Source organism: Chelonoidis abingdonii, chromosome 15 (assembly GCF_003597395.2).
Source record: "Chelonoidis abingdonii isolate Lonesome George chromosome 15, CheloAbing_2.0, whole genome shotgun sequence".
Taxonomy (NCBI): domain Eukaryota; kingdom Metazoa; phylum Chordata; order Testudines; family Testudinidae; genus Chelonoidis; species Chelonoidis abingdonii.
In genome coordinates this window covers 26,924,231-26,937,003 of record NC_133783.1, presented here as the reverse complement: position 1 = coordinate 26,937,003, position 12,773 = coordinate 26,924,231, and the positions used below count along the sequence as shown (strand labels likewise).

The following is a 12,773-nucleotide window of genomic DNA, read 5'->3' as shown; positions in this document are numbered from 1 at the left end:
GACATCAACTTGAGACAGGCCAAGCAAGGTTTGAAACCCGGGGACCCCGTTCCCTTCAAGTACTATCTACGCTATGTACAAACTTACTATTACTAAATTAGTGCAGTTGTTAATAGTTTTTAGCCGTTATAAACAACTATCTACAGTACAACGAGTAACGCCAGGGAGGTGGAGATCAATTATGCCACGCTCCACAGTTCCAATGACCATCACGGGCAGTAAGAAGGAACTGAGGGGGCACTGGGTCGGCAGGGGCATATCTCCGGCGCCATAAGGGCACCACTCCAAGGGGCGCCTCAGCTGACCCAACGAGTGTTGCTAGGGTAAAAATCTTCCGACGATCATGCACATGGCGTGCACACACCTAATTAGAATCGATATGAGCAAGCACCCGAAGAAGAATATGATAAGTAAGTACATCAGAAGCAAGGGCGGCTCCAGGCCCCAGCATGCCAAGCATGTGCTTGGGGCAGCATGCCGTGGGAGGCGCTCTGCCAGTTGCTGGGAGGGCGGCAGCCGGCTCCAGTGGACCTCCAGCAGGCGTGCCTGCGGATGGTCCAGTGGTCCTGCGGTTTCAGTGGAGCATCTGCAGGCATGGCTCCGGCAGGTCCACCAGAGCCACAGGACCAGCGGACCCTCTGCAGACACGTCTGCGGGACTCCACTGGAGCCGCGGGACCAGCGACCACAGAGCGCACCTCATGGCATGCCGCCATGCTTGGGGCAGCAAAATGGCTAGAGCCACCCCTGATCAGAAGCAGGAAGCCTTTGCATTGCTCTTCATTTCAGAAGATGTGGGGGAGATCCTCAGATTCTAGCCATTCTTTTTTAGACGACAAATCTGAGGAACTGTCTCAGACTTGGGTGTCAATAAAGAAGGTTTTGAAACAAACTGATAAATAGTAATAAGACACCAACACCAGATGGCAGTCACCCAAAATGTCTGAAGAAATTCAGATGTGAAATTGCAGAACTACTAACTTTGGTGTGTAACCTATCACTTAAATTAGCCTCTGTACCAGATAACTGGAGGACAGCAAATGTAACACTGATTTAAAAAAAAGCTCCAGAGGCAATCCTGGCAATTACAGGCCTAATTTCAGTACCAAGTAAATTGGTTGAAACTATAGCATAGAACAAAAATATCAGATACATAGCTAAACATGATATGTTGGAGAAGACTCAATGTGTCTTTTGTCAAGAGAAATCATGCCTTTGAGGGAATCAACACACATGGAGATGGGTGATCCAGTGCATATAGTGTACTTGAACATTCAGAAAGCCTTTGGAAAAAATAGGAAACAAAGGGTACGAATAAAAAATCAGTTTTCACAATGGAGAGAGGTGAATAGCCGGGTTCCCCCAAGGATATGTACTGGAGCCTATATTGTTCAACATATTCAAAAAATGATCTGGAAAAAGTGGTAAACAGTGAGGTGACAACATTTGCAGACGATAAAAAAGTATTCAAGATAGTTAAGTCCAAAGCTGACTGCAAAGAGTTACATAAGGATCTCACTCAACTGGGTGACTGGACAAGAAAATGGCAAATGAAATTCAATGTTAATAAGTGCAAAGTAATGCACATTGGAAAACATAATTCCAACTATACATACAAAATGATGGGGTCTAAACTAGCTGTTACCACTCAGAAAAGAGCTCTCGGAGTCATCATGGATAGTTCTCTGAAAACATTCAGTCAATGTCCGGGGGCAGTCAAAAAAGATAACAATGATAGGAACCCTTAGGAAAGGGATTGATAATACAACAGTAACTATCAATGTCACTATATAAATCCATGATACATCAACACCTTAAATACTGCATGCTGTTCTGGCTGCCACAGCTCAAAAAAATTGTATTAGAAATGGAAAACGTACAAAGAACGACAACAAAATGATTAAGGGTATGGAACATCTTCCATATGAGGAGAGAGAAAAAAAACTAGGACTGTTCAGCTTAGAAAAGAGACTAGTAAAGGGGGATATGATAGAAGTCTATAAAATAATGAATGGTATGGAGAAAGTGAATTGGGAGGTGTTTACACCTTGCATAACACAAGAACTAGGGGGTCACTCAATTAAATTAATAGGGAACAGATATAAAACAAACAAAAGGAAGTACTTCTTTACAAAATGCAGTTATCCTGTAGAACTTTTTGCCCTGGGATTTCGTGAAGGCCAAAAGTAACTGTGTTCAAAAAAGAATCTAGTTCCTGGAAAATAGGTCCATCAACGACTATTAGCCAAGATGGTCAGGGATACAACCCCATGCTCCACGTGTCCCTAAACATCCAGCTGCTAGAAGCATCTGGCACTGGCCTTTAGTTATTTAGAGACATGATACTGAGCTAGGTAGACCATTAGTCTGACCCAGTAGGGCCATTCTTCTGTGGCTTTTACCTACAGCAGACTGTTTTTCCATTCTCTGTAGAGCTGTATCTATCCCTTTAATATATCTCAAAGGGTTACAACCTTTAGCAAAGACTGGAATGTAATCTAGTCTTGCCCCAAGCCTGATGATTACGTAAACCACACCCCAGTATTTTATGCAAAGCCCACTACATTGCCAACTTAGCCTGAGAATAATCACCCACCACATTTTGAATAAGCTATGATAAACACTTACAACTGCTGTGTACTATATTCCAAAATAATTGGCATATGCTTTCTGTAAATATATCTTAGCCTGAAAATGCCTTTAAATGGCACCAACTGTTCCAATAGAATTATAACCATAATGCCTGGCAGCAGACTCATTTCATTTAGCCTTTGCATCTGCAAACTAAATTTTCCAGGTAGATAGTAAATTTCTTCCTTGATCACAAAATTTACAAGAAAAGCTAACAATTGTATCATCCCTTTCAAATAATTTGAAGAGGTTTAAGATCATAGAGTGCATAACTTTCCTGTCCTCATCTTTCTGATCTGCACATTCATCTTAAAACTGTTGCCTCATTTAAATTATATATATAGTTTAGATGGTAAGTTATCAGTGCTAGTCTCTTCTTGGGTTGCCATATAAGTGTGTTTGGAGCCTTCTCTTTCTCCTTCTTGGATTATAAAGTTTTATCATTTACAGCTTTGTCTTTATTTTCATTATGCTGCTGCTCATGCAGTATCTTCCAAAAGAACAAATGCAGAAAAAACTACCTCACTTAAACTGTAATTTTCACAGCTGAGAATTCCTAGTTTCTAAAATTCTCACTATACCTTGTCTGAGCATAATTCTATCCAGTCTGCAGGTTTTGAATAAAGTCTTTCAGAAACTCTTGAGTTAACCCAGATATAAATAAAATATCTAACTCAACAGAATCTATTAGCAGCTTTGAGTCCTACAAGCTTCATGCATGGAACAAAAACAAAAACTCAAACAAAATACAAATATAAAAATTTATGGTGGCAAGGAATTCCCTGTGAAAGGAAAGCTTGTGTAAAGCACTTTCCACGGTCGTCAGCACTGCTCTGCCTTTCTCCTTGGACTAGGTCCCAGCAGCATGCAAGAATTACTAGAGAGACAAGATGGGCAAGGTAATATGTTTTATTGGACCAACTTTTGTTGAGGGAGACAGAGAGAGAGATGTTTTTGAGCTAAACAGAGCTCTGTGATGACGCTTGTCTCTCTCACCAATAGAAGTTGGTGCAACAAAAAGATATTACCTCACTTACCTTGTCTCTCTACTATCCTGGGACCCACATGGCTACATCACCATTGCATGCACGAATTACTGTAACTTTAGTTTTGGAGTACTTGCTTCGCCTCAATACCTCATGTGCGCTGGAAGATAGATGGCTCTTTTCATTATCCTTAAAGTAATAGGTATTTGCTGCATTGAAAGGCACTGTACAATTGATGTCAATTTTCCTCACTTTTGAGATTTCAATGAAATTAAAAGATGGCCATGGCTATAGTGAAGTTTTGACTGTGAAATACACATAAGAGGATAGTGATATGAAAACTGAGCTGTTTACCTTAGATGCATTCTGCCTACGTGATCGAAAAGTATGCAAAATGACTTTTGAAACAGTCAGTCTAGGAGAACATACATTTGTTAAATATCAAAGCTCAATACAGGGATGAGGGGGAAATGTGTGGCACAGAAATTTAACACAATTCAAATAATGTTTATTATTAATTAAATGTTAATGTATTTGATTCTCCTGACTGCCACTGAGACTCTTATCTACACCATAAAAGCCAACTTCAATCATCACACTCACACCAATTTTGAAACCCCAAATGAACAGAAAAAGAAATTATAGTTTTGGACTCCATTGGGTGCACGATGCTTTTGATTTCTAATATACTGTGACAGGGTCTCTAGAATTGCCTGCCATAGAGACAGAGCATATGTGACTTCGGATTCCTACATCCTTTGCATATAAAAGGTTGCAATTTTGCATCTAACCTTCAAAGTAAGTTTCCTAAGTCTCTACAGTACTTAAAATTTAATCTTACCTGTAATTAGTTTCATGTCTTTCTGTAAGGAAGCACTTCTGCCAAAGCCATTTTGTTAAAATTTTTCCTTATTACAGGAAGTCCTGTCTCCATCTACTGGATAAACTGTTGCCCTGTACTCATGTTCCAGGATAGACTTCCAAAGCTTCACCTGTTAGAAGTAGGACTCAATATGTTATAGATGACTGTTATAAAGTAGGAAGTGTGAGAAAGAAGAGGGCATCATATCTTCTGTAACTTCAAAAGGCAAACTGTTCCCAAAATGGCTGAGAAATAACTTCTCAAACAATTTCCTATGGCAGAATAGCTTTTCCACAGTGAACTTATGATATCTGGAAGGCTCAGCCATCTGTAGCGGGTGAAAGGCTGTTTCTTTCAAAGATTAGCCAGCCAGATAATGGTAAACCTGGATACCCTTCTCAACTTTATTAACAACTGTTCATTAGCTTGATAAATGCCCTCCAAGTCTAGGAAAGGTTAAAAGCATGGCTATCTACTTTAAATGTTTACCTGCAATTGCAAATATTGGGAACTGGTGGTGGCAGAGGAGAACTGGGATACAGAGACATGCGTTCTTGAGGTCTACTGAATACATAGCTCTTCAGGAGCAAGTCTTCTGAAACATACGACCAGTAAGGAAATCAGTACTTTGCAAATATCGTTAGATTTAGGCCTGAAAGGTCAAGAACTTGTTAGAAGCCTGGCTTTCTGCTCTTCCCCAGTCTGGAGGGTTCCTTTGTCTTGTCCCTCAGAAAGCTGCTTCTTAGCAGGAAAGCAGAAAAAAGCTCTTCTACAGGGAAGAGGCTCTCAACGGATAGTAGCAGTAAGTGAGTGCAACGCTAATGGATGGAAGCAGACAACTGTAGCTCCTCTGTAGTACAGCATTCTATCCAGTACAGAAACAGACTTCTGCAGAAAAAGCCCAGTTTCAGCAGAGCAGCCCCCCTTGTGCTGACAGGCAGGCTTTATCAGGAGTGGATGCCCCATTGAGAGACACTTTCCCAGCAGTGGTGCTAAATCCAAGGGAATATCTGACCTCCTGCTTGTTGATATTATCTGATATGTAACGGTGAACAGAATGAGATTGAACTGGGAGATAAAACAGTGCAAAGAGTGGGGTTAAGAATATAGATACATAGATTTTTGTTTGTTGGCAATAGTCCATATTAATAAAGGAAGCAATTACACATACAAAATCACTTGCTGAAAATTTTAATAGTTTGCGAAATATACAGCTATTAGAATTACCTAAATATCACTCAATTAAATTACAAAAAGTTGGTATATAGCATATTCTATTGGTCTATAAAATAATGGAGAGGTTATACATCCACAATACCCCTGGCAGTGCAATAATGGCAAAACACAAAGTATGAACCACAGTCAAACATATACAAATTAAAGGAGACAGAGTGATACAATTCAGACATTTGAACCAAAGAAACTGAAACCAGACTAGGTACATTAATCAAGTACAATAAATTTAGCACTGTAGTTTTTAAAGTCACCAGTTAATAACACAGCTTTAGGTGCACTTTCACATGCTTTCAAATAACTTCCAGTACAGATCCCAGAGTAATAAAGTGCCTTTGTTCCCTCTAGTTTCACTTATATTCAGGTGCAATATACATCACACTTGGAAAGTGTTACTTCATAGCAGATTTATTAATATCTCATTGAACAGATTAGTATCAAGTCCCAATGTTTATACAATTTAAAACAAGGTGTTTTAAAAGTACATATGTTCCTGGTTACCACTCTTCTGCATAATCTCCTTATTTCTGTTGGATTTCACATAATCAAAATGATTTCCAACAAGAATTAACTCCAAATATGTGGGGCCCATCTTTATGAAATAAAATTATGGCAAAATATTTCCTGAAATTCACTTTTCCTAAAATGGATTTTTTTTTTATTTTACTGTGTCAATTATGACAAACATTTGCAATTTGGAAGTTGTAATGTTCACTGGTGCTTCAATTAACAATTTATGTACAATGGCAAATGTGCAGTATTTAGCCTGTGGATATGTAATTGGAATGAACTTCACAGTAAGACTTTTACTACAATATGTTTGTAATTCAATGGACAGCATGAGCAAGTACCATAGGAATGAGATACATGAAAGCTTAAAGTCTTTGGACAGTATCTGTAATAGTTACTTGCATTGCAGAATTAAGCAGATGTCCCACTCATTTTATACGATGATCCTTTACTGCTTTCAGCTGTACTAATTTAACCACCCCAAGCCTGGCACTGAATATTGATTACATTAAAACAAGTCTTGTTTTCATGCATCATGCTTTGAAAGATTCTCTTTTAAACACAGACACAGCTAGTTTCATAAAACCTAAGATAACTAGTTTCCAACCAGATTACATTACTTTTTTGATGGTGACAAATGTTAATGTCCAATTGCACTTTCCATATTATTTAAAGCATTTGGGCAATGTTCACCAGTAGGTTATATAGTTATATAGATATGGGACTTAAAAAAAAATTAATGACAACATCAAAATCCTCTTTAAAGCATTCCATTATGATGCTTTAGATGCTACATATGTGAGGTCACTAAAGGTATCAAAGCAGGAGCTGAAGGCACTCAGCAGGGATGATTATTGAAAAAAGTAAACACAATTAAATAAGCAAATAATAGTTTAAATAGCAGATGTGGACATGTTTATATAGAAGGCTATTAAAGTAGTCCAAGCCTTAAAAAACCCAATAAACCTAAAATTGTTAGCCCCTACCAGACATGTTAGTGGTTCTACCCTTTCTTCCTTTTCCTAGACTTCATATTACTTCCAGTTTAAACAGAATGTAAAATAGTTTCAATGATGTTCAAAAGTTTTTAGGTTGCAGGTAACAAATGCTCACATCCTTATGTAGTTCATTCTTTTTTGTAATCATGGACTAAGGGCCTGATCTTGCATACTTTCTTATCCAGAACTCCCACTGAAGTCTATAGGAATTCTCTGTACACAATAAATGCATGATTGGCACCTTAGGCATATTGATTTATGTCAATAACTTGATTACTCTGTTAATCCAAATCAAGTCATCTTTCCTACTCAACAGTCTATAAACCCCACACAGAAATGTAGTGTTATGTAGAAGCAAAAATAAAGTCCAGCTGCACACTAGGGAAAAAATTAACAGTTTGAGAATATTACAAGCTCTACGTTAAACACTGTTCATAGTGAAGATTTTATAGTTTTAACTTGTGAAACTAGTTGAATAAATTATTCAACAATTCATAATGGCATAATTTCCAACTTCATTTGAATCTATGCAACAAATTCCACCAATATGCAAAAATATCAAGAATGTATATGCTTTGTTATAAAAATGTATACAATTTAAATTCCTATTAGGTAAACCTGTACACAAGTCCCACAATTACATAGCTAGAAAGTCTTTAAACTATATTCACAAAAATACATTTAAAGCAACATTTTCATGAATTTTCCCTTTTGACAACTGATTATTTTGTTAGATCAAATGTCTTTCATGCTTATTGCTTAAATCAAAACACTCATTTAGTCAGATTTAATCAATAGATAATAGAGATCATGGATTACTTCAGTCAGTTATTATTTGTTTTTATTTAGCAGAAATACCCATAAGTCTCACTAATATTTAAGTGAAGACTACTGAGTAACTGTTCTCTATATCGTACATTTCATACATGGATAATATGGGGATTGTAAAGAGGGGACACAGATCATATGAAAAATTAGGCCCAAAAGAATCAATGCTAAAACATATGGATACTGGTCAGTGTGTCTTCCTTTTGTTTACTGTTGATTTTTGTAATTGGTTTACCAACGAAAGTCAAGGTACTAATTTCAGTGATCTAACTACATTTCCAGCTAAAACTGAAAATGTTTATTTGCACTGTACAAGACACTAATATATTAACCTAAAATGTGCAAAAATATAGTCTGAACGTGGTAATTTTGCAGACTTAAACTCACAGGAGATACTATGTTGAAGCACTTCCATAACAAGCATTCAGCTATATCTAATTTCAGATTAAAAATACTAGTTCTATCTTCTGAATTGCAGTTTTAATTAATAGAAAATATATCTGTAATTTCTGTTAAAAAAGGATATAATTATTTAGATTATTTTATTCAAAATAATCTGACAATTTAACAATATTCCAGGTGCATTACTTGCCATAAGCAACACTAAAAGGGCATTCAAATACTTAAGACATACACATTACAGTACAGACAGGAGTGCACACACATTTCTGACTGGGAGAAGACCGATCATTTTCCAGCAACAGGCTCCATGGAATCAAAAGTTTGATTTCCGTCACACAAATGTAGTAATATGCAACAGAGATGAATTACAGGTGAGAATTCAAATGCAGTTATAACATGGGTTTTCTACTGCTTTTTCTATAAAGCATTTTGAATATACTTGGGAAAATTGTCATTAACAAGCTAAACTACTCTAATTGCCATAAACAGGCTAGAATAGTGTTAACTACTTGTAGGATAGAACAAAACAGCAAACACAGAAACAAGAGCATAACTGCAACAAAATGAAACTTTCCCAGGAATATGACTCAAATCAATACTCCTAACTTCTGGTGAGCATCAGAGAGTCTAAATTTAAGTTTGTAAAGGAAATGCCATCAAAACATAAAATCTCTTTTATTATTTTCCTTTAGCCTTCACTACATTTTGCATAAAATTTCCATTAAAATGACTATGTTCCTACTTTGGAGCAATTATTTTTCCATGCTTTGAATACATCTTGCCTTGCAAATTGCTTGTTTTAACACTAAGGCATTATCAACTATTAACTAGAAAAAAAAATCAATTTAGTTTACAACCTATTACGTTATACTTTTATTTTGCTTCTAATTAAATAAGTATCTCAGCATCTAAATGTTGAGACAGCCTGATATAAAAACTAGTTAGATTGAAAAGGCAATTATCTCTTTCCAAAATACAAAACTGTTTCTAACAAAATTTGCAAAGGGAGTTGTACGAATCAGTGCACAGTGCATAACACTATATTGAGAAGCAAGGCCACATTAAATCCATGTTTAGAATTAATAAATATGTAATTCCAAGACCAGAGTTCATTCTAGCCATTTTATTTTGGGTTTAACTTCAGCATAAAGCACCTTTCACAGCAGGTACTAAAACATTCTAAGCATCTCATAAGGCTGACTATGTATGCAAATTAGTTCAGCAGCATAAACGGCACATAAAGGGGCACGCAAAATATACTTGGGACGTTCCAGCACAAAACTAATGCATATGAATCTTTATTTTGCCTGTACACAAAAACAGATTTGCTTTCAAATTACATAGCCTGCTTGTGTGTCAGTAATAAGGGTCAAATTTAGCCCTGGTGTAAGTAAGGTACAACTCCAGTGAAGTGAATGGAACCGTGCCAGATTACATACGGGTTAAATTTGGTCTTTCAGTTACAAGGGCTCCTCTGCATATACCACTCATGGCTTCTATTAGGTACTACCCTACAGTGGAACTCTGAACATTTAATAAAATAAATAAATAAAACCAACAGGCAGAGACAATATGCAATAAATGTTCCTTTTTAAAATGCCATATTTTGTTTTGCTTTTTTTGCTATAATGTCATTTTTAGAAGAAAGGAATCTGATGGAAGTTCTCCATTTAATCACAATGGCAGATATTCCACAGATAAAATGTAAGTAAAAGTATGTTTCAGAAGACAAACTGAGCAGGCTTAGAAATTTTACATCAAATACAAGATGGGATTTCTAGATTTTTCTTTTTCCTTTTAAAACATAAATAAAGACTTATCACACAAATATACAATTAAAGTTATTTTCATTTATGATTCTTTACTCCAGCATTTCAATAGCACTTACACATTAATTACATTGTAGCCTGTCGACTATGAACTTACATTAAGGGCTACCCATGAGAAAGGGGAAGCTCCTACCAGTTTTTAGAATGCAGCAATATCATGCCATTTCTTTAAGAAGCACCACTTGATATGCTGGTTGCTAAATTAGAATTCAGCATGTAAATAGGATCTCTCTCAAAGTAGGGTTACTCCAGTTTTAACAATGTAGTAATCATGGAGAGCAATACTGAGGACATCAGCCTAGGCTTTCTAGTTTTCTGCCTATCTTCCAACAACCCGTTATTTTAGATAAGGCTCAGTGTCAAGGCTAGGTGAACAGACATCATCTAACCAAAAGCAGTTATGGGGAGCTACCTCAATAATTAATTCTAAGATAGCACTTTTCCTTTGATTTGGGCAAAGCATGTTTCATTACATTAATTCATATATCCACTATCATCACTTCTTGAACTTTCTAAAAATTTTATCCTTTCATACTTTACTAATCAACTACCAATTAATTTTCCTGAGTAAGAGTATAAAAAGTTAAACCCTTCTACCAAAAGTACAAAGACAAATAAAATGTAGAACAATACAAACCCAGTTATACAGCATTACAAGAGCAAAAGTTCTTTTATGTTGTTGCTTTTCGTTATCACTGGCCCTCATTAAATCCATAACAAACAATTTAGTTATCCAAAATATTTTGAAGTACAGTAATTAAATTCTTCAGACCATAAATGTAGCCCTTGTCCTTTGTGTTACTAGGAAACACATGAGCAAAATCTATCATTCTGACTTCTACATCTGCATTTTCCTTCATCTCTTTGGGCATATGGCAGAAAACCTTTTCCAGTTGGGGTATAACATTTCCATTTAGATGTTCTTGGGAAATGCAAGTGCTGCTTTTCCATACATTGTCTTGCTCCAGGTTTTCGGCTTTTAGTGAGATCTGACTGTGGTGCCTCTTTGAATATGCCTTTTTGTGAAATGCATAAATTTTAGGCAAGCTTTTACCTACAGAGGCCTCTATTTTTCCATTCTCTGTAGAATTTATTACATGAATATTATTATTATACCCCAGTAAGTCTCCATCTTGTAAGAGTCCTTTAGGCACTACTCTCTTCTCTGCTAAAGTGCCATCACTCAACCTTGTGGCTGTCAGCTGACAGGAACCTTCATAAACAAACAGTAAGGAACTTGCATAGAAGTTAAGCTGCTCCTGGCTCTCAAACCACTGCAAGATTTTTTCAATCTTTTGAATACTGGCAGCAACAGCATCTTTTCTCAAGCAGAACCCATTATGAAAAAACCTGGACATTCCTGAAAAAAGGAAACAAACTTTCAGGATAAGTAATGTTATAGTATATGTATTGTTTTTAAAAATCAACATTAAAAAGGATTATTTCCCTTCTATTACAGTGATAAGTTTTTGGGTCCAAATCTGTTCTGATTTTAGTGGCTCAAAATCAAGATGCATACAATATGTTCCTTTCTATACACACTTAAAATTCAAATAAATTAGAACTATATTGCATATCTAGCAGTATATATAGCACTCATTATAAGTATAAGACTGAAAGTATTGAAAATTCACAAATTTATTCACAGAACAAGTGCACCAAGGAAAACAACCAAATAAGTTGTCAACCACGTCACACTATCAATCTGCATCAATCTTTTTGCAGGCAGACCAACGCTCCCAGGAGGAGCAAGCACTTTGATCTTCATGCTCAAGTAGTCCTTTGTTTCTTTACTAAAACAGTCAACAAGGTGACAAATTAGTGTAGATGTGGAGGAATTTTTGTTAAATGGACACGTGTCAATTAGGAATTGGTTTGAAATAAACGTCACGAAGATCAAACAGGCATGTGGTAGAAACCTTTGTTGTGTACAGACCTGGCCCAGCTTTAAACAGGCTGGTTTTAGAGAGAAATAATTTTATTCTGAAACATACAAAGGCCACTGCACCACACATTCTGTTGCAGTTATTTAGGAAGTTGGTACAGGTTCATTTTAAGATGCATGTTCAGAAGGTAAGGGTAGGCTTAAATCGAGGAAAACTGATGTAAGTAAACATACATTTACAGCAACCTTATCATAAAAGGGCATAATGCATGCTCTGTTATATGATCTTTCAAAGGTAAATTTTTATCATCTGATGTTGTGTATTGAACACTCTTGTGAATTTATTCTAATAAGTCATATCGGCATAGAACAATTTACTTGTATTCTACCACAAATTACCTCCTTATTTACAAGAAACAAATGTTCTGAGACATTCACAGTAATCTGCAGAGCTATTTAGGCCAAATGCCTAAGTTTACTTGGACTGTCACTGATTAATTCAAATGCCACCTGAGCCTGATCCAGCAGGTTATCCAGTGCACAAGAGTCCACAAGAAATTAGAAAATATTTAGAGTCTGAAATTTCCTATTCACTCAGTACTATGTACAT

General features: G+C 36.4%; 1 protein-coding gene across 2 annotated transcripts in view; it reads right to left on the bottom strand.

Annotated features, from left to right (window-relative positions):
* Nucleotides 1-5,653: 5,653 nt before the first annotated feature.
* The window catches only part of IPMK (inositol polyphosphate multikinase), a 78,265-nt gene continuing 71,145 nt past the window's right edge, over nucleotides 5,654-12,773 (bottom strand). For both annotated transcript variants that reach the window (XM_032765862.2, XM_075072652.1), the window contains exon 6: nucleotides 5,654-11,638. In XM_032765862.2, the coding sequence (XP_032621753.1) occupies nucleotides 11,004-11,638 (635 nt within the window). In that variant the 3' untranslated portion in view covers nucleotides 5,654-11,003. The remainder of the gene's footprint in view (nucleotides 11,639-12,773) is intronic.